The sequence below is a fragment of the Chanos chanos genome, chromosome 2 (genome assembly GCF_902362185.1).
Source record: "Chanos chanos chromosome 2, fChaCha1.1, whole genome shotgun sequence".
NCBI lineage: Eukaryota > Metazoa > Chordata > Actinopteri > Gonorynchiformes > Chanidae > Chanos > Chanos chanos.
The window spans coordinates 20873935-20896816 of NC_044496.1; the positions used below are offsets into that span (position 1 = coordinate 20873935).

The 22882-nt window shown below is 39.5% G+C and overlaps 1 protein-coding gene across 2 annotated transcripts; it reads right to left on the minus strand.

The window, feature by feature from the left end:
* Positions 1-1437: 1437 nt before the first annotated feature.
* On the minus strand, positions 1438-21723 carry pacsin3 (protein kinase C and casein kinase substrate in neurons 3). Of its 2 annotated transcripts, XM_030794394.1 has the most exons (11): positions 21334-21723; positions 17584-17651; positions 13138-13238; positions 12285-12441; positions 11251-11486; positions 10800-10955; positions 9792-9967; positions 8727-8847; positions 7554-7684; positions 4798-4964; positions 1438-2829 (listed from the first exon to the last, which is right to left on the minus strand). In XM_030794394.1, the coding sequence occupies exons 3-11, from the start codon at positions 13189-13191 to the stop codon at positions 2714-2716; spliced, it is 1314 nt and encodes a 437-aa protein (XP_030650254.1). In that variant the 5' UTR covers positions 13192-13238; positions 17584-17651; positions 21334-21723; the 3' UTR covers positions 1438-2713. The 2 variants fall into 2 exon arrangements, with proteins under 2 accessions (XP_030650254.1, XP_030650255.1); XM_030794395.1 differs by lacking the exon at positions 17584-17651.
* Between the last annotated feature and the right edge of the window lie 1159 nt (positions 21724-22882).

The following is a 22882-nucleotide window of genomic DNA, read 5'->3' on the forward strand; positions in this document are numbered from 1 at the left end:
TGTGTAAATATGTTCATCAAGCAAGAAAAGTTGTACTTCTTACCTAAGTACTGGTGCGTTGAAAGTTAATGCTTGGAACGAAGGATTACTACAGCTTTTGCAGGATGGATCTCCTATATATGTTTGAACATTTAGTTTAATTATTTACTCAGTTTATTTGATGGTGATATTATATTTGCCAGTAAACAGGACAATAAAATGTGATGGCATAATAAAGGTATCAGGATCAAAACAAGATTATACAAGCAGTAATGCTGGATGTATTTCTTTTGGTTTCATCTAAATCACCAGAACTCGTGTATTCAACAAGTATTCACTCCTGATTTACAGTTTTTCCAGTATGGCTATTTGAGAGGGGTATAAACATAAAAAAGAATGAAATGGATACTCCAGCACAGGAAGAAGCCAAACTGACCTTTGCAAATACCTGAAGGGTCATTGATGACTATGTTTAGTTGCACTGTGCTTGCTATCAAGGTTTGTTTTTGTTTTTTATAGTAATTCAAGGTCATGGCAGTAATTAACACAAAGTCATATTTTGAAGCAAATAAAACGTGACTCACGTGGCAAGTGCAAAATTACAACATAAAGCACAGAAAGGTTAGCATGAGACAGGATACCAAAGAAATGCCTTTGTTCTGATAACACTGGCAAAGTATTAATGGGTTTTTAGGGTGATAATAAGTGAGGTACTGTGGACAAAATATACACCTGACACTGTAAAACAGCAAAAGTAAAACAGCACTAATTCTTTCCTTTTTACTTTGAACGTTTCAAGTGTGACTCACATTTCACATTTGTCAGCTCACTTTTGAACATCCTGGTTTCAACTGCCTGGTAGAATGTGTCTTTTTGTATCTGTTCATGTTCACTTCAGGAAACCCACTTAGGACCTGCACTAAAAAACCCAAAAGTTTTTATGTTTTCTTCATGCTTTCTTCTTCCTTTAACCTAACTGATAACATGTTATCAGTTAAGTTAAATGATCAATGAGTCAGGGCTACTGGCAAGTTTGACTCTAGTCTTCATGTTAAATGTGAATGGTGTGCAAAGCTCATTTATCATTGACCTTTCACAATGGTTTAATTCCAGTTTCCTCAGAACTTCCTGCCTCTAAATCAGAGATAAACATGTAGAGGGCAATATTACCATAAATTATATCATGATCTAGCCACATACCACACTGCCACAACTAAAAAATGGTAGAGACATCTTTTGTAAAAACAAAACAAATCAAAACAAAAAACATTAATGCAAATAATTAACATGTTAACAGTCTACGAGATAAAATTCATTCTGTTACCCAGTATGAACACTAAGTGACCCGCAAAACTAATAAAATAAAAACTAAAAAATGAACCAGAAATGAACCAGAGAAACACTGCATGACCGTTTGTGAAAAAAAAATCAGATAAAAAAATGGAAAAGGTCAGATGGTCCAATTATTCATTCATGGGTTTATTTGAACATTTACACAGATTAGATCACTGGTTGTTACAGTGGCTGAAAGTCAAACCATTTTCACAGAGGATTATTTGGGAGATGTGGGTTTGGAAACCAAAACATTGGCTCCTGGCCTCACTCACACAGCTTTACTCAGGCACACTTACTCCAATGAATAAATCTCTCTCAATGAATACGTGGTTCTCTTCTTCTTTAGTCGGTTTAGTTCAGTCTGGACAGACCTTTCTTCAAATAAAAATGAAATATATATTCTTAAAAATGTAAGTATAACAATCCCAATAATTAGTTTCAAGAATTCGCCCCACCCACCTAAAGAGAAATCCTCAACTTTCCTTAAATGTCCATTTCAAAGGCAATACAAAGCTTCTGCCATGTTTTTTTTTAACCTAATCATTTATGCAGTACTGTTTCATGTTTCTTCAGTCAAAACAAAATCCACAAAATGAGTGAGAGACACCATAATATTGCGTATCTTCTAGAATGTTTGACTCCTGCATAAAACATTGTGCTTTCATTGATATCAAAAGCAAGTATGGAACAAAAAATCATGTAGCTTATCTTTTAACTACATCAGCATCTACAAGTATAACCAGCCAAAGAAAATCATCAAAGTTTAATGTAACTCCTTTGAACTACTAAACATATCCGAGAACAACAACAAAAAATATTTCACACCACTTACCACTGTGAAATATCTGCAAAATATGACATATGAGACATAGCAAAGCAAATTTGTTCTGATAAAAATAAATAGTTGAAATGATTGATGCTCCAACTCAACATAAGTGAAATGTGAAGAGTTCAGTGTGTAGAGGCAGAATGCACAGGAGAGAGGTTTTTACTGAAGCTCTACAGAAGCTCTTCTCAAACTTGTGTCTTCTCTGAGGATTTCCTCTTGGAAAACAACCCTCCACATTGACGTGATACGATAGTGACATGGTTTGTCCTGTAGATGTGCTGTGCTCTAGTCCCTGGCATTCTCCCAAAAAGGCACTAGGTAGGTAAAGTCTCTCATGAAGCCAAAAGATCAGGGCAAAACTAAGTCATGTTCCTAATCTTCTAGTTTTTAGAGAAATTAAACTTCTGAAGGGTGCACACCTGTCTATCAGTCCTGTGTATAATAGTAGAAGCTGGCATGGCCTCTTTCCAGTGTATTGCTGCTTGGCTTTTGCTGCCAAGCTAACACCATTGTAATTGGCTCCTGTCAAGTCACTTAGTATGGTCTCCAAAATGGAAGAATGTGGGGTCATCAGGATGCAATGACCTGGACATAGTTAGCAGGGTACAGGCCCACCTCTCCACTGTCAAGTTGCCCTTTACACCAGCCCTGCTCATCCTCCTCACCCAACTTCATTAGCTCTTCACCTATAAGAGAACAAGGCATACAAAACACTCTTAATACTATTACCCAAACACTGATGCACTGCTTGGCAATTTATTGAGCCATTTGTAATCATTAATCCAGCTAAGAATGTACATAAAGATATATTGATTTGATTTTCTATATGTTTGTTTCAGTCATAGACCAACTGATCGAGTGAAAATGAAACTACTTAACGATGTGATTTTTAAAGCGCCACTCTGAGTTGTAAATGCTGCCACCAGGGGGCAGATCAAGTGAGAATAACCGTGAAGAGCGAACATGCCCTCTTTTAAAGGAGCACAGATTGCACATATGAGGGAAACAATCAGAGGCTCTGACCTCAGTGAACATAATGCAATATGAAATGAGAAGTGCATTTATTTGGGTGCAGTTTTACCAACAGTACCGAATATGCTACCAAATTGTGAGATGTTGCCAGTATTCATATATATATATATATATATATATATATATATATATGCAACTGTTACATTTGTGATGTTTACAAAAATCAGCCTCATACTATCAATAATATTCAGGGCCCTAAATTAACCATTTAGTGCAAGTTTCAACTTGCCCAACTGACACAGCCATGGTCGCATATATATCAGCATTATATATTTTACAACATGCCTAGGCAGACACTCAGAAAGCTGTTATTCCTCCTTAATCCAGTTAATCCTTAAGAAAAGGCACTAAATTGGGAGGCTGTGTTACTGAATCCAAGTCTCCCTTTGGATTCCATTAGCCTGATTCAATCTTATCCCATTTTGTATGCTTCACAGCTTCCTGTAGGGAAGAGCTGCACTAATCTAAGTAATGGCCCATAAAAACATATTAGAATTACAGTCAACCCACTGGCCAATGAAGCTCAGACTGATTTAGCACCACTATGGAATAAATTATAACATATTCCAGCCAATTAAAGAGAGAAAAAAAACCATCTCGCTAACAGATTTGCTTTCACCAAAGACTGACGGAAATCCTCTCAGGATGCCCCTGGGAGAATTAAGCAAAATAGCCAAATAGCAAACAACAGGATAAGCTTTAGAAGAAAAAAAATGCAACATCTGTTGGGATTCAGAAGAGGCCTGGAACGCAACAAATGATCTCCACCCCTGAAAGATATGTATGTCATCAGATAAGAGCAGTTAAACCATACAATATATATCACATTAGCGCATCTCCTTACCTTAAGGGGAATTATTTTACAACAATTTTACAGGAACATCAGATCCTCTTTGTCATCATTTTGCTTTTGGCATTGCATGAAACAATCTTATCATTGAGCAAAAGAAGTGCCTTATGCTCTAGAGCAATAAGATAATTTCCACTGAGTAAACAACATGGGTGTTCCATGTTGGAGGCAAAGTCATTGAGCAAAATTAGAAACCGACCCATGCTTGTCACACCTTTAATCTATGCAGTGCCACAATGCCAAAGAAGGACAGGTCAAGGGCGTCTCGAGTGTTGTCCTCAGTCCAAATCTCACAAAACCAAAAGCTGAGGAGATGCTCAAGGCATTCAGTCTGTCTTGAGAATCTAAATCGCTGAATGCTCATTGAGCACGGTTCTAATTTCCACATTTCAAAAGTACTCGAGACAGCCTCTATGAGAAAACCATTGAAGTGTCCTTTCAAGCTTGTAGTTCTCAAACTGAGTCATACAGATGCATATTCATGCCTAAATTCAGAAACCTCTGTTCTTTCTGTCCTCCCTTGTCTTAGAATTTAAATTTGATAGGATGACCTCCAATTGCTGATAAATCATACATCAGCAATTGTTAGGGTTAAGGACAAAAAAGAAGGGAGATGATGGGTTAGAGCCACTAAATGGCCACTGGTCTCCATACCACAAGTGTGCACAAACAGAGCTTGTGACGGATGCTTGGGCTGACATGACACCAGTGCTATATATGCATGTCTGCACATGTCTGTGTGGCATTAATAAGCATTAGTAGGGATTAATACCTGCTTTAAAGCTCAGCTCGTCGGCCTCCTGGCCAGTGTAATCATACAATGCTCTAACGCGCACTCCTGCTACCTTCACTTCCTCCTCCTCCTCCATTCCATTAGCAGCGATGTATTTTTTAGGGCTCTCTTCATCTGACCAGTCTGATGAGTAATCCTTGCCACCTCTACTGGAACAGGGAAAGGTGAAAGGAGGTTACAGACAATCCATACACTATGCTTTACAGTAATAACTCTGTACTATACAGTAACAGACCTGTTGACTGAATCATGTTCTTTAAGAGATGTCAGTATCTTTCTTCTAAAAATGTTTCTTTAGCTTCAGATGAAATCAAGAAATGAGAGAAACTTCTCTGTGCCGTGTATGAACATAGTCATCCTATCCGGTTTTCAGTGATGACAATCATTTCTTATCAAGGAGGCCAGCACTTAAAAAAATTCATAGTTGTGTACAAAGATCTGTACACTCGTGATAACAGTGAATGTGACACTTAAATGTCTGGGCACAGTATCAGCACTTTGGTGGCACCTCCTTTGGCAGTTGCAACAGTATCTCAATGATTAGACTAAAATTATTCTCTCTTTCTGTTTTTCGATTTTTCCACTTTTTCTTGAAAGAGTCTTCTAATTCAGAAATACTTTTACATCTTCTTATGTGTGCTGCATGTTTGAGATCTCCCACACATTTTCAACAACATTCAAGGTTGAGGCATATTTGAGATCTGAGGCAGACATTGTACAACCATTTTTTTTCCTGCAAGTACTTCATAGTTGATTTTGAGCTATGTTTTTGATCATTGTCTTGCAGAGATAACAAACTCTTTCCAGCACTTAAGGCACATCTGACCAATTCTGAGCAAGTTTATCAAAGATTTCCCAGGTACACTTTCACTTAAACTGCTCCATTCAATAGTAACTGTCTGCAGAGCCGCAGTTTTACACCAAACAGCAGTTTCACAACAGCAGCTTCAGGCTTGTGGCATTCAGCGCATGCGCTGACACTTTTTTAGGTTTATCTTAGCGACTGTTCAACATGACTAATCAACATTTCAGTCATTTTAGGTGGGCCTCCGATAAATTTCTGATATAAAACTGAAATAAAACAACGCTAATGTCAAAGATGTCTGTGAAACTGCTAGTCTGAATCTGCGGCTCTGCAGTCAGACCCTTCTCTTTCCATTTTAACTTCTATATATCGATGATCTTTCTGACAGTTTAATGGCACAAAATTGTTAGGCTGAACACCCCAACAATTCAATCAACAATTCTGGGTCTCAGCAATTATCTTTTTATAAACTAATAATTATCCAGAAGGGTGCCCAGACATTAACACATTAATATTTGTTCAACGTTAAGAGTCTAGGAAAGTTCAAATTGATAGTGAGTATGAATTATGAATATGAATGAGAGGTTACGTTTAATGTGTTAAAATGAAATATACCCAGGACGTCCAACCTCTGCATATCTTTCACTTTAAAATACACTTCAACCAATGGGGCGGAAGCTGCACTATAATCCACATATTACATAAAAGGGTTTACAACTACAGTCTAACCGAGGAATGCTCATGGGAATCACAGATATATTTGACTTTGATCATCAAATTTCAGGTTTCAGATGATTAATCAATCATAACGCTCAAAGAGAGCAGGGGTGAACATGGTTCCCTTCTAGCATGTTCTGCAATGGCAGGTTTTTCGAAAATCACACCACCGCCACAAAAATATACTAGTGATATTAAATGCTGAAGTCTTTGTGACAGGTTACAGTGTAGATTTATGACAGAATCTATTCCACTGCCATGAGAGGGACCAAGGTGAAAGGCACTGGCACTGATGTCAGTTCGCTGACGTTTTTGTGGCACAATAGTTTATAACAATGTGCATCCACAATAGAGTGGGTGCGGTATGGAATGTCTTTGTACCACGATATAAAGCGCTCAGAGGTATAGAGGTACATCATGTGTATAAAATATACACACTCACAATCAGAGCCAGGTCTGTGCCCTCTGATTCAATACTTATGACTTAGTCAACTGTATTCTGAGCAGACTTGTCTGGAACAGATGTTTCCATAGACCTCACCTAATGGTAAATGGAGGCATAATCTGTAAAACACATACACATGTGCAGGGCCTTCATTGTGCTGACTAAGCCCTTCTAATACAATAGCACTAATTAGCTTATTTAACCCAGAGGTAGAACGTGAATTCCTTGGGGGTCTACTGTTACCAAGATAAGAAAACAAATAACAGATAACAGCCTTGGTGTTAAAAAAAAAAAAGGTTGTATAGTCTTGTAAAGGAGGCCAAATATGGCAAAATGGGGGACTGCCTCAGAACATACACCCTGGTGTCTTGATTATAGACAGGAACATTATTCCGGTTCATGTCTCGTTCCAAAGAAAAACTCGTGATATTTTTGATGTAAATAAAAAATGTATTTTTGTCACAAGCATCAGTTTTCCCATGAGCCCAATGAGCTAGAATAACATTCCATTCCCTGCTTCTTGTAATCTCATCGCTGTCGCTACAGTAATCTGCTTGGAAAACAATCACAAACAAGATTTAGTTCACCTGACTAGATAGGTGAGGAGAATGTACCCTTCCTTTGAGAGATTATGGTGAATTAAGCAGGTCTAAATAACCTTCAGTATCATCAGAAAACATGTGACATAATTCATATCTTTTGTATAACCATCAGTGTAGTAAACAAAACAGAAGGTATGTGAAGCCGTGTGAGGGAAGGAGAGGTCACCTGGTTGTATCCTGTGGAGTCTGAGGGGCCCCATCTCCTGCGGAGACGATGTTAGTCAGTGTGACCACGTCATCTGCCCTACTGTTCCTCTCCTTGCGGCTGATGGAGCGATTGGCCTCAGGAGACCACTCCTAATGGAAGACACAGATCAGCCAACTGTCAGTACTCTCTATCAGACACACTGACAGAGGACAAAAAAAGAATCAAATGATTGCCTTTTTAAATTAACATATTGTCTTTGTTTCCATGTCATCATGCCATTACTGCAACAGTCACAAGCCACTCTGACCTGTCAACAATATTTCATTGGTTAAACTGATCATTTCAGTAGACAGATTAATCAATTTAACAAAGATCATTAATAAAGACAGGAGTTTGTCTCAGTTTGTGATGCAGAACTTATTAAAGAGGAATGATAAGGGTGAGTTTGCCGGTGTGCCTGTGACATAACGCATGTCTGTAGATGAACTGACTAATTCATATGCTTCTGCATCATCCTCAGACAGTCCAGTAAAGCTGGGCTGCACTCCAACACATGTTTTGTCTGTTTGTGCCAGCACAAAGGACTGTACTGTACTTGCTGAGCAGTGTGGATGCCAGAAGATTACTCTGGAGGTGTTGCTTACCTGGGGAACTGGCTTAAAATTCCACCGCAGCTCTGCCATCCTTACTTAAGTACTCAAAGATGAGTGATTTTTTTTTTTTTTTAAATGCACTGTATAAACTCTAACATGTTGTTTTTGCCACCCGCCATGTGTGGTGAGAGACTAGGTGGTGTTGACTGAAAACTAATTTCATGCACAGGGCTCAAGGCTTTGGAGGGAAAAGGGGTGTTACTAGCGCAAGGGAAGGGATCCCGCATTCCAGAGCCCACTCACTGACCATGCACAGACAACAGCCTATTCAGTCTGAGCCCAGCAGAAATGTACCAACACTGCAGCAGCAGGCTCAAAACGACTCTGCCAACAAGAACTTAGTCATAGCTTTTATTTGAATATGGAGCACTAGCACTTCATTTCTCTTTTTTTTTTCAAAGCAAATGTTAGCACTTCGATTTATAAGTATCGTTGTGACTGTAAAACATATTGACAGAGTGAAGAATTTAGGTTTTCTGACAAACACTGTGAATGAATATCTGAGCTGATACAGTTTGGAACACACTGTGTTTTTTACCTCAAACTGAGGCCAGTTCATGCTCATTCCAGGTCCATGGGTATTCCTCCACCATCTCAGGTCTTCTGTGTCACTGGCTGCTGCGATGGTCTGGCTCAGGTCACGGTAAAGGGCCTTGAATCTGGTTAGGAAATTTCCATTTCTATCGTTACTTCTCACAACCAGTCAATGTTTAGTTTGTAAATGTCCCTTTAGTCACTAAATGCAAGCAAGCTACGATTCTCATTGCATCTCTCTGCATCCACAGTATCTGCTTAGAGAAATAACAAATCAAGACATTCACAAATACTACAAATACTGTGTCTCAAATCCAAATATCCATACCAAAACACACAGGATCAGGGAGGAGGTGTCTGCACATGATAACACAGCAAGATTCATTTGTACAAGAAAGCAAACAACTAGCCATGCCATTCCAGGAACACAACAGAACTTATTCTATTTGTAAAGCAGATCAACATATAACTGCAGGGATTTCTGATGTTTTTGTTAGTAGATAACTTGAACCATAGACTCAACCATAGTCCATGACAAATACTGGCAACATTTGCTGAATTAAAATCAAAGTGCAAGGGCAAGGCTATTCTCAGCCCCCCTCTCTGATACTGAGCAGCATACTGTTTGAAAAAGACATAGTTAATGAACAACAACAGTTTTAACATTCCTGCTTAAGCAAACACTGAGTCCACAGCAAATATCAGGGCCTATTAATAGTTAACATTTGTCTCCTTAAGCTATTTGCTCATTTTCATGACTGCACCAGCAAAGAACAAGAAACGATTGGGAGCATCTCAAGAGACGCTGTATGAACATTCTTTTGGAGGAAAAAAAAATCTTTCTTTCCCCCTTAAGGAGTTGATAATAAACTTCTCTCTTTTTTCCTTTAGACAGCTGATAATAAATTTTCCATCAGGTTCACACAGCTGATTAACCCTTTAAACAGCAACTCTTTGTAAAATATTTGGGCAACTCTATGTGCAGATATAGGGCTACATACTAAGGTTCTGGGATAAGAAAGAGAGACGCACTGATTTATATTGGTATCTTTGAAAGCATGTGACTCACGTATCATTGCTGGAGAGGTCCAGGTGCTTATGAATGTCCAGCATCACCTCCTTAAAGAAACGTAGCCTCTTCTTCTCCGCCTCCTGAGTTATCTCAAACACCTGCTCCATGTCCTCCATATAACGTGGGTTACAGCGATTCAGCTCCTCCAGTGCTTTCTCATAGCGCTCCTTGGCCTGGGGAAGACACGCCAGCCGTCTCTCATTAAAAAACTCATCATTCATATGTTGTACAGTCTTGAACCTAAACCACAATGGAGTTTCCAGTATATGCTGTAACCCCTCTTCTTTTAATCGTTCTGCCAAACAAGCATAACTATGTTTTGGAGCAAACAACTCCAGGTGTGAGGCAAAATTCCTCAACCAAATAAGAAACCTAAATGAATTTAAAATACAGTGAGAGACAGAGTTAAGAGTGTTTTTCGCTGTAAACAGTATTCTTACGCTATGAATAACGTTAACCCTTGGACTGTTACAGGCATTTGTGTGATACTATACATAATGACAACCCAATGGAATGAATATCCTTCTCTCCAGTTCTATGTAAATGCACACTGCTAAACAGAACAGCCCATTCCAAAACAGGCCATTAATGACACCTGAACATTATGTCACACAAGCATGAAGTTCAAAATAACGACAAACAAAACTTCCTCAATACTGAAGTACCGTCACGCAACAAGCCTGGTCTTGTCTTACATTCACAGAAACTGGTATTTACCTCCACACCTACTACACTCCACCTAGACACCATCCTCCTGTCACTAGGCATACCATCAATTACAGCACAAACACTGAAAAACTTCAATGAACGTGCACTGAACAACTGCAAACTCAACCACACCCATTCAGAATGCCAGGAACAGAGGCATTGCAATACGCATGAGACTGACTGCTCACTGAGTTCATTTTTTAACTGACAAAAGACCAGCTAAAAATCCAGAACATAGTTTCTAAGTTGTTGCGGTGTCATTTTCTTTTGAATTTCATTTTCTTTTGACTCTCCTACCTTCTCAGCCTCCTGGCTGCACTTCTCCACTCGCTCTGTGAACTTGCGGACTTCTTCTTGAGACTTGGTTGGGTCGGCTTTGGCATGTGTTTCTCGTGTTATGGCTGTTCTCTCTTCCTTGCGTGCATTATGGTAACTCTTCTTAGAAGATTCAACCTGCAGTATTCAGAGGTGGAAACATCCACAATGTCAATGCATTTCTTTAACAGTTTTACAACAGTTCTACAAACTTAAAATTAGCATAAATCATTACAGACAGTCTTTGCCAAAATCTTGTTTTGTTTTAATCTCATTCCCTTGAACTGTGAATTACTGAAAGTGAGCTCATATTAAAGAAACTCTCCCTCAATGGTGATTATTGATACAGACAAATTCCTTCACCGACACTTTTCAATAAATAGCCACTCTTTATCAAAATATTAAATCTCTTAAAACAGGCGAAAGGGCTCACATCCTTCAGTTTTCGAACCCAGGGTTTCTGGGCCTTGCGAAACCCCTCATCTGCGTCCTTGGTCTCACGGAAACCGCCAATCATCTGTTTGTGATAGGCGTCCTTCTGCCAGTTCCGGATCTTCTCACTGTCCTCTACTACCAGATGCTCCTTCAGCTCCATGTGGATCTCACTCAGCCGGTCGGCTGCATTCATAAAAGCATGCCAGGCTTTCTCCAGCGTACCATACTGCGGCCCTGTTAAAGAAACAAACTTTTCATTCTGTTCTTATTCTCTAAAGCAATCATTCCTCATTTCTGTAAGAAACGTGCTTGATTTATGCTTTCTCATTGCATAGCAAGCATAAATAATCTCAGAACAAAAGAAACAATGTAACCTGACCCCAAAATGCAATGTGATGATAAACAGCTCTAACATAAGACTTTATTAACTATACTTATTGAAACATTAGTCTGTTTCACAAACATTCATACCACAAGAAATCTCGACTGAAACAATTCGTTCCTCTTAATCAAACTAACCAGAAGCGCTTATGTCTCATAATCATAATGCTTGTTCTGCAGAACAGGTGCTGTCTACACAGTAAGTGGACATTTAACCCTAAGGTAAAATGTAGGTCACAGTCTCTGCCCCTTTAAGAGGTCACATGGTATGGCCAGCCATAGCATTTCCCCTAGCCCGAGGCCCTCAGAGGGAGGTAATCCTTCACTATCCTCCCCTGTGCTCCAGTGTTAAGGCCTCCATCACACTCTTAATGCACTGTGGGAGCCAAGTCCTAAACAATCCCTCAGCACAGAACTATCAACACTGATAAAACAACAGTCCATATTCCTCCTTGAAGACCATTTCCAGATATATCATAACCAGAGTCTACAAAACAGAAGCAAGCAGTCTCTAGCCTAACACTGATCCGGGGGAATTCATGTTGTTAGGACATAAACCCTGTCAGTACATAGCAATGTGTTTGAGCAAGAGCCGTGAGGCATGTCTATTTTGGGAAGTGGGAGAGCCCCCAGTTGTGGTGGCCCACTCACCTTTCTCCACCACACCCCTCCATTTCTTGGCCCAGTCACTCAGCTGCTGGGAATAACCCTTCTCAATCTTGGCTCGCTCCTGAAAGCAGCTGACCAATTCGTTGCATAGCTTGTGGCCGTCATCAATGCGTTTCACAGTCCTCTTATAGTTTCCCGGCTGAAAAAGAGATACCAACATGTCAGAGAGGTATGTGAAATATGAACGATACTATTGGAACATTAAATATCATACTGACGACGAGAGAAACTGGTCTTCAACTTGATGGGATGTTTCCATTATGAGACTCTTTAAGCTTTAGTCAGTCATCTTCAAAACTGCAGTTTCCAAATGCTCTCTAAAGTTTAAACAGACAACTTGTAACAAGTTGAGGGAATGATTGATTAGCATACAGATTACTATTTTAGGCTCTTAATTAACTTACTATCAGTACCCAGCTCTGTATTGTCTTGGTTTCCAACAGAAAGCTGTATGTAATCCCCATGTCTTATAATACATTAGTGTCAGTTAGCCTTCATATTAAGCCACATTATAACATCTGGCCTCAGTGAGTGTTGCTAGCTTCCTTCCAAACAAGTGTAGGCTTGAGCAAGCATTCGGAATAGGTGGAGGAGGGGTGACTCTACTACAGCCTTAACCGCTGGCAGATCCCATCTCGGAGAAGCCATGGAAATGAAGGATCAGCGGGGAGTCTTCCTGTGAGCTTTTTTCCCCCTGTACCTCCCTCTTTGCGACACACATACTCTTTGTGATATGTCTTTGGCTCTGTGTGTGTGTGTGTGTGCGTGTGTGTGTGAGAGTGAGAGAGACAGAGAGAGAGAAGGAGATGTCTTATGCTTAGTGAGGGACTCCTACCTCCCAGAAGCTTTCACAGCTCCCAAGATCTTGCAGGTCCCCGTTAGAAGACATTTTGGGGTCACCCTTACAGCACGGAATGGTGGCGGCTTTCTGTCAAACTGAGGAAGGCAGAAATAAGATATGTGTGACGATTGCAGAAAAACAGTTACATTAAAAGGTCAATCACAAGCCAAACAAATCTGGAACATCTGAATCAAACAATTTAGACAGCTGTAAAAACCACTGATGAAACACTTAATCTGATTCACCCGGTCATTCCCCTACATGGTACTTTTACCACTTACTTAACCTAACACACGAGGCTTAAAGATAACCTGAAGGAACGTATCACACACAACAGAAAATTTACTCTAATCCATGCTCCCTAACATATCCACATATTCCACCAATGTTTTACTGCCTTGCTAATGCTTTGTTGAGAATGAAAACCTCACAGATTTTGTCCCGCCAGTTCAAACGTCTACACAAGAAGCATAATCCAGTAATCCAATACAGCCAAGCGAGAGAGGAGCAGGTTAGTCTCACCTCTCAGAGTGCGTGTGTCAGTCTGAGAGGATTCTCCAAAAGGCAGAGCCTTGTCTATTCTGGCTTGGGTGGAGCAGGATGACAAACAAACTAAAGATAATGATGTCTCGTCATCCAGGTCCACCCACGGCACGTAACTCAACACTATCAATAATCACACTGACGGGAACATCAGTTTAATAACTCTTCAAAGTATCACTTCTCCGCAGCAGACACACTCCGTAAGAGAGGCAGTGATACCCATTCATTCATGATCTAATCATAGTTCTAAAAAAAACCTTCATAGTGCGCCAAGGTTTTTTTCAGTTTATGCTAATACATATGCTATAATGTCAGTCTGAAAGAGAAATGGAGCTTTCTTTTAAATGCCAGTGAACCTTGCACACACATTTCTGAACCCGTCTATATTTACTTCTGTCTCTGGCCTTGGTTACCAGGCCTACTGGGGAAGCCTAGGTAATTCAGATTCCTTTATACAACACATTTGTTGCTCATGGAAATCACCAGCTTCATTTAAGAGAGTGACTGTAACAATCTGCATGAGCTAACATCAGTAATGGAACTTTCATTTGGAACTGTTGTTGTTCTTCCTCGGAATTTACACAAGTATTCTTTCCACAAATAAAGAGCACTGCATCACATTTTCAAAAGATGTTTAAATTCAATCACACTTTAATTTTGTAAAAGTATTGCTTTACTAATATGAGAACTTAAAAAAAGAACGTATTAATAACAGAAATAATCAGTAACAAAACAAAAGCCAAATAGCTTCACACCCCTGTTTAAACACTATTATTTATCATCTGCCACAGAAGTAAGGACCTTTTGTTTAAGAGATTATATTCCTTGCCCTGAACTTCCTGTTAATAAGAGAAAGGCAGAGGGGAGGTACTAGAGAGTGCGCTCCTGAGAGAGGCATTTCCCACAAACATGCCGAATAGAGAGCACACATAAGAGTCCCACTTGAGCCTTGACTGCTAATTGAAAAGTGAACACCACCAAGTAAACCTTTACGGAAAAAGAGAGGTAATGCTTGTTCGATGGCTGGCAACTACTGACACTGACAAAAGCCCTGGAAAAGTGACACAATTCCATGTTCAAGAAGCTTAACTATACAATTCAAAGACAGTGCTCTGGCCATTTCAAATCCCACTGAACAGCTTGTAAAATCCCACTGGTCAAAGACAGAATTAGACAGCTGTGGTATGTTTGACTCCAGAGACACAGCAAAGCTGGACAGAGATCATGCCAAAAAGCCATGAACACATCATTAAAGCCTTGTGCAATTTACTGGAAGATAATTCCAACAGCTGACGAGAGAATCTCTGTGTGTCATGGAAAAGCTCAAATAAAAGAGAGATCTCCTTTGCCATGGACATCTGAGAAACACACAGTATGTGCTTGTGTGAGAAGGGTTTTTTTTTTTGGCTATATGCTTCTTTCATGGGAGCATGGGAGGTAACATCAGGTGGCATTGCCCAACCCATCACAGGCAATCAACCTGTACAATGCCGGTGCCGTAAAATAGAAAAGGCCATGCAAGCAGGGCAGACTCTGGCTCCATACACGCAATGGTCCAACCCTGCTTTCATAAATGTCTCTCTCGTACGCATAGAACAGTTCAGCATGCCCACTCAGATCCAAGCTAAAAAGGAAAGAGGCCTGGGAAGAGGCGTGCCCAGAACAACAGTAATTACATGGCAGTGTCAGCAAAAAAAAGAAAAAAAAATCCAAACAGAGCAGGCTGCTCTCTGAGAAAATGTACAAGCGAACAGCATGTGTAAAACAGTCATGCCAGTGAATTAAAAATATATATAGCCAAACAGATTACAGAAACACAACTATAGCTACTTCACGCAGGCTATGTAGACACACTAAATATTTCAAGATTTCAAAAGTTTTTTTTTAAAGCATCAGAAGACGAACACAATAAAGATTAAAAATGCACCAGGTGAAATGTAGAGCATGTGAAAGTTCATGTTTAAACTGTGTATGTATTTTGTGTTCCACGAACATCCACAACAGGACCTACTACAGTAACAGAGGCCTCAGAAAGCTCCATGTCCTTGATCTTAGTCAGACTGAACTCCATAGCACTATATCAATTGCCAACTGTGTGATATCAAAGACTGCTCAGTAGACATAATCAAGGCACAGCCATAGAGAAACCCAAATAATCAAAGTGGCAAACTCAATCTTTATGGTATAAGAGCACTGCAGAAATAATTAAGCCATTGACTTAGACAACACTTGGCCTCTCTTTGATTGGCCAACTGTTACTATGACTACAACACTGTTGCTAAGTGTCACGACTCACTTGGAATGGCTTCACGGTGAAATATCTCTAAGTGCTCAAGTCTGTTGTGTCAGAGAGGCTACCCTATGATATTTCCCAATCCTGTCTTAAAGCTCAACGTTGATCATTTTGATGGGAACCTACTCTGTCATGCATTCTACTGGCAAGCCCTGGTTTAAAAAAAAAATGTTCTCGAGAACCGTTCCAGGGATAAACAATTCATTAGACTGTGAGTCAGGCCTGTAACTAAAATTTAGGACACACATTTGGAAAAACAAACCTCAAAGTAGTCCCTAATATGTTCAAAACTCCCATCTGCACAAAGATGAGGTCCATCTGTAAAGCATACCCGGCGGAGAATAGTGGAGTACCTAAAGGTTTAACAGACATGGCCTCCCTGCTGTTAGAGGATGTTTACATTGCATTGGTCATTGACTTTGTTTAAATCTCAATGCCACATCAACACTGAAATTTGTCAAATTAAGTCAGCATGAAGTGGAACGTTCCTTGCTACCACAGTTGGCCACTGCAGCACAGTTAGCACTGGGTCAAAGCACCATCATGAAACACAGTGTTGCTGTATTCATGATCATGATTTTTTTCCCCCTGTTGAATGTTGCTGAACTTTTGAGTCAGCAATGGAAAAACGTACTGGTGAGTCAACAGACCCGGAGCTGTATAAAAGAGGGATGGAAGAAACTAGATCTCTAATGGAAGCACATTTGGAACCCATTACAGGGGCATTTACCCCACTTGTCAGATGTGGCTGTGAGAACACAACTTGCGGCATGTGGTACTTGTTTGCATGGTTCTCTCTCTCTCTCTCTCTCTTTCACTCACTCACTCACTCACTCACTCACTCACTCACTCACTCACAAATACAGCAAATCTGTGTTGATGAGCGTACACAATGGCTCTGATTTGGACAGGTCAATGCTGTTGCAAGAGAAACAGCACAACAATGGCTCTTATTTCAGCCAAACGAGGGCATGTATGGGAGGGGCCAGGGGCTCACATAAGCCCGTGCAGGGCAGCCTGCAGTCATTAATCTCATTAATGTATACAATAATGCATAGAAATCCAGAGGTTAGCATCCCAGTGTCAATCTCCCCAAAATAAACAGAGACGCCCTCCCCCCTCCCGGCATGTTAGAATCCATCCTCTTTAATGTGTCTTTGCTTTGTTAAGTTTTGCTTTTAATGCACAGGAGAGAAAAGATTTGTTTATAATCTGCAAGAAGAACTAATCTTCATTTAGCAACTAAATGGTAAAGACACTCTCAGTGCGATTACTTGGAGGCACAGAGCAGTGGAGTGGTGGAGTGTATACTATATGTATGACAAGCAATCTTAGACAGCTGTAGATTATCTATGAGCAGTCCTGGATCCAGAGTGAGCAACAGCTGTGTCGCTGACAGACACCTAATCCTCTATAATCAGAACACCAACACAAAGCAGTTTCCAAGGAGAATGAATTGAGGAAAACATCAACAGCACAAAAAAAGGGGAAAAAAAGAGACTTATGCATATGCCAATCAAGCAAGAGAGTAGTGCAAAGGCATGTTATTAAACGATCATTGACTAATAACTACACTAGGCTGTCAAAAAAACCTGACAACTTACCTAAAGCAAAAGTAAAACAGATTGGGGTTAGTGAGTGTCGCTCCAGGAATGCTGCCTGTTCGATGGTCCTGGAAGAAGGAAAGACGCGAAGTGTTAGCAGCATTAAAGAGAGGATGCCAGAGGAATAAGCTTGTCCACATCCACTCAAAAATCATAGAGTGGTCAAGAGACACACCAGGTTAAATAAGTCTTGGCAGCTGAAGGTGGCACATTCTTAAATAGAGAGTGAAATGCCACACATACAAGGCGTGGAAAGCTCATCATGAGTGAACTGGAAAACTACACAACATGATTCACCTCTTAGGGCACATTTAGACACCAAACAAACTCATTAAATGTTGCATAAAGAGTGAATAATTCCTGAGTGATCTGTAACAATCAGTATATTAAAATACAGCATATTGCATTCAAAATCATGATGACTGTGGCACTTCATCATCATACTCTCATTTATTAACACTAAATGACAATTGTCCCTCTTGAGATTCTCAACCTCTCTGTAATTATTACAACATCAGCAGGCTGTCATAGCAGTTAATAAGCCATTAATTTGATCAGGACAAGGATCTGCATTGCCAAGCCTGAGGTTAGGGGTTGAGTGAGGAGTTAGTTATAACACATGGAAGACATACAATTTGACAGGGCAGAAAATTATGCCAAGAACATCTTCTCAGGCAATCACCTTCATTTCAAATGGGCCCTGTATATGATACAAACAACATTTGTGATTGGATAAAAATCCTTTCAATCACAGTTCTACTTTTTTGAGAACAGCGCTTGCAAATGAAAACATGCTTCTATCTATCTATTCTATCTATTCTATCCTTCTAAAACAGGCTTATATCTATGGATTACGTATGTCAGACCTTTCCCCAAAAAGTCAAACATACCAAAGGCATGTGACATCATTCATAGCTGATCACACATTCCAGCACCTTCTCAGGTTCAGACACGCTCCCTTCATAAGACTCAGAACATGTGGACTTCTCATCTCATCACCACAAGCACTGTTTCCCAGCATTATTCACCATGACTTGTAGCTTCCCTATTACAGTTCTTCGTATAATAACTGAAACAAGGATTAAATTTTCTGAGAAATAAACATCTCGTCACATCACAGAAATCTTTGAAATTCAGTTCTCACGCTAATATATTTGAGTGTTTGAAAACATCTGAATAATTGCCATTCATTTTGCAGACACACAGGGACCTAAGTATTATATGGCAAATTTATTTGAAAAGACTCTTTAATGTTGTTCATGGTTTGGACCTCAGTATCAGACACTCAGTCAACTGTCAAGTGAAACCTAATTTCACAGGCAAACTAATGCTTAATGCAAGACCACTGTGTCTTTACTAAAAAAGGGTAAATGGAACAGAACCTTCTGCTTAAACCAGTTCATATACTCAGTGCAGTCACCTCAAACACAAAGTTCCTGTTTATGTACTCAATATGTACTGATATGTTTACTTCAGTGCAATAATCATTTTCTGCTTGAAAACATCTAGGCTATAATTTTTCATTCATTAGCTTACATTTCCATTTGAAATGTCATTCATCTGATAATGTTGTGAAAGTTGGATGTGGTGGCAGATTGAATTTCAATCATTTCCACTGAACATTTTCAAAATACATAATTCCACGAGCAATGTGCTAAACATTTAGAAAGCTTCTATGACTCAGAAATAATCAAAACCAGAAATAATCAAAAGGTTAGCCACTCTGCACGGATAACCCCCATTTTTTCCTTTTTGCATTACTGAAAATATTCCACACAGCAGTTGCCACCGTCAAAGAGTCCACTGTGTGTGGCTAAGCCCTTCTCAATATACCCCGTTCACGAAAACTCAGTGGCCCTTGAGTCTCTGTGCTGGCATGGAGGAGAACAAAGAGCCTGTTGTTCCACACTCCAGTGTTCTACAATCGTTACACTACAGGGGAGAAAAAAACGTGCACTTTCCTCAACTCATTCTCAAAATTCAGCTGTCTCATGGATGCAATGTTTTTAAAATGTGCACAAAGTCACACATGGCTTATGGTAAGGAGATTCTGGGCAACAACTTTCAGAGATGAATTTGTCATGAAGGAAGCAACAGTTTGACAGCAAACTTGAAGGACTACATGACAGAGGTTGTCTTCTGTACAAAGATGTTCCAACACTGGAAACAGACCCTGAAATCAGAACTGGACGAGTGGATGTCTTTAAAAATATCCACTCAGAAGCTGTCATTGTAAAAGCGAAGGAACAATAAATATGCATAGAAGAGTCTATCGAAATTCTTACTCAAAAACAGCTGATGTAGGTATCCCACAGGTGAATGACAGCTAGTAACTCCAACAGAGGAGGAATTTATTTAAAAAAATAAATAAATAAAAAATAAGTGCAGCTTTAATTCATGATGATCCAAGACCCCATAAACTGCTCTCCTAGTAGCAATTCACCCGCTCAAATTTTAGGCTGAGAGAAAAGACCGGAGAAGGTGTGGTCTCTTCTACAACATACGAGAGCATTGCACCCCAGACCCTTGTAATGCACTACACCAGTAACGCGGCAGCTTTACAATTCCAACTGCCAAGAAAAGAACTGCTCACGAATACAAAACACCTGACTTGACAAAATAAATAAGCTTAAGAAATATTATGAACAAATATAGCCCTTCAATGGAAGAATGTTCTACACTTTATAAGCATATAACAGTCTTTGTAAGTTTAAGTTCTCAGTAGAGAAAACAGGAAATATCATTTCTAGGAAGGGAGAGATTTTTTTTTTCATTGTTGTTGTTGTTACATTCCTCAGGGGAGATGAGGACAAATATGACAGGGTATCTTTTTGCTGGCTGAACCAAAGAGGTACAGTAGAAAGCAGAGCTCTGCTGACTAAGTAATTAAAAAAACACAGCTGCTTAGATTCCAACTGTGATCAAGGACCCTTAATGTAGGTTAAATATGTGTTTATTCGGTGATGCAATGTGGATTCAAGAATAACGTGAAGTAGCTTCTTTTAGCGGGAAGCTTTTGAAAGGCATAGACATTTGTCCCCTTTTTCATTACCAGCTGAATTGACACTAATTAAAGAAATGCTGGATGTCAGCACCAAAGTCTGTGTTCACAACGTGTTCTCTAGGCATACGGTAAGCGGTCTCATCAAATTTCAACAGGTTTCACCAACGGTGTCAGAAGGAAATGGAAATGGATCCTGGGTGGTTCCATTTTAACATAGGCTGTACGGTTCTCATTGTGTTGTGCATAATAGCAATTGTTTCAAAGAATGTCCTCTTCATGAACTATTTCTCAAATGATGACTCAAGGCAGATTTTTTAAAAGCTTGTCCTAACACAGGTTAATTCTGGAATCAGAAACGCACAGGGTCAATTACGGAAAACAAGCGGTAGACCAACACGCCGTGCACGCCGACCGTTTACACACAAGCGACGATTATCACTTAAGTGAAGACTATTAGAAGGGGGTTTCAAAGAGAAGACAACGATCAAAAACTGTAGAAATTTCACCCCTACAAAACAGTTGTAAACTGACTTATAACATACTGTGCCAAAGACTTGTGCCGGCACATTTACATTCTGAACTGAACGACGCATTTCACTCGAGCTTTTATGTAACGTTCCCTGGAGATGCATCATTGCAACTGTGTTTATTTACACATACTTTGCCAGAGATCTCGCTTAATTTCATTATGGAAAATATATATCTTTTTTCAGTTTTACATATAATGTGTCTTCAAATCGACTTACTTGAGGCAAGCACCGCAATCCAGGCCAAAAGTTTCTGTTTTACGTGCCGCAATTACAGAGGTCGAGGAGTACTCCCGATGATGAACCGTAATGTTGTTTTCCCAGAACAGTTAAACTGTCTTTGTAGGCATGGTCTAGGCGTCCGTCACTTCGCTCAGAGATTCATATAAAAGTTATTTGGAGATTAGAGACACATCAAATACCCTCTCTTCCAGCCATTACTAAGGTGCAGGAGCGAAATAATATCTTGCACAGTATTGTGTATTCAGGATAACGTAGAAACGGTCAACATTAATTACATGCGTAAAAAAACAAATCGACATGAAAGCATCTCCACAAACTACGCTATTTATCCTGACAGGCAGGTAAAAGGACGACCTCTCGGTCCTCTAGAGAGGTCTTTGTCAATGTAATTAGATGCTGTGGCTCAGCATAATATCCATTGATCCAATTACAGAGTTTAACCCTGTTCACGCTGGCAGTCTAGTAAAGGGTACGCCCATGTTAACTCTACGCTTTTCACAAACCCAGTAATATGACGAGATAATACGATAACATGTCATCAAGTACATGTAAAAGTTGTGAAATTTAGTGCTAAAACATTTATAAAATTATGAGCTTGAAGTATTTACACCCCCCCCCCCCCCCCCCTTACTAGTGCAACAGCACCCCCTATAGTCAGACACCATGACGTTTGAAAAGGTTAGGGACACTGTCTACAATGCAAGGTAGTCAAATACATTCTTTAGATATGCAGCACGCGAGAGGACGTCATATGCTTGAGACGTTCCAGCTTATCACCCCCTAAAACACACACACACAAACACCACCCCCAACCCACTCCATGTTGTTCGTTGAAAAATCTTACGCATTTCAGTGACTTGGTCATTGCCTCCAAGCTGTGGGATACAAATTACCACTTAAATATCACCCACCACAGCCCACCTTTGGACATATTTACCACTTATTTCGATTACAATCAAAATAATATAAAAAGGTTTTTTTCAAAAACAAAACAAACAAACAAAACCCAGATGTGTTTTCAAGTACAAACAAACATTATTCATTTGTACATAGTAGCCCTGCATTTCTGACAACTCAGTGAGGATAAGTTTCTGAAAGGGTCATTGTGATTACATAAAAATATATTTGAAATCTCATTTTGATACTGACTTCTTCAGTTATTGTTATCATTATGAAAGCCCTTTCCATGCATCCATGTATTTCCTGGTTTTCAGGAACAGAACTCCTGTTCTGTATGAAAGTGTTTTGGATCAAATTACTTCTAAAATGATTTTAAGAAACAACTTGATATTTATGGTGTCCCTTAAATGTTGTGTCAAAATTAAACTTTATTTTATGATTACATTTAAATGCTGTGTCAAAACTTAACTCTATTTTATGGTGTCCCTTAAATATTGTAAAAATTTAACTTCCATAATTATCACCATAAATATCAGTTTTTCAAGGTGTGTCAGAGTTGCTCTTAAAATGATTACAGAAAAGATTTGGCCCAAAACATTAATACAGAGCAGGTGATTACAGATTA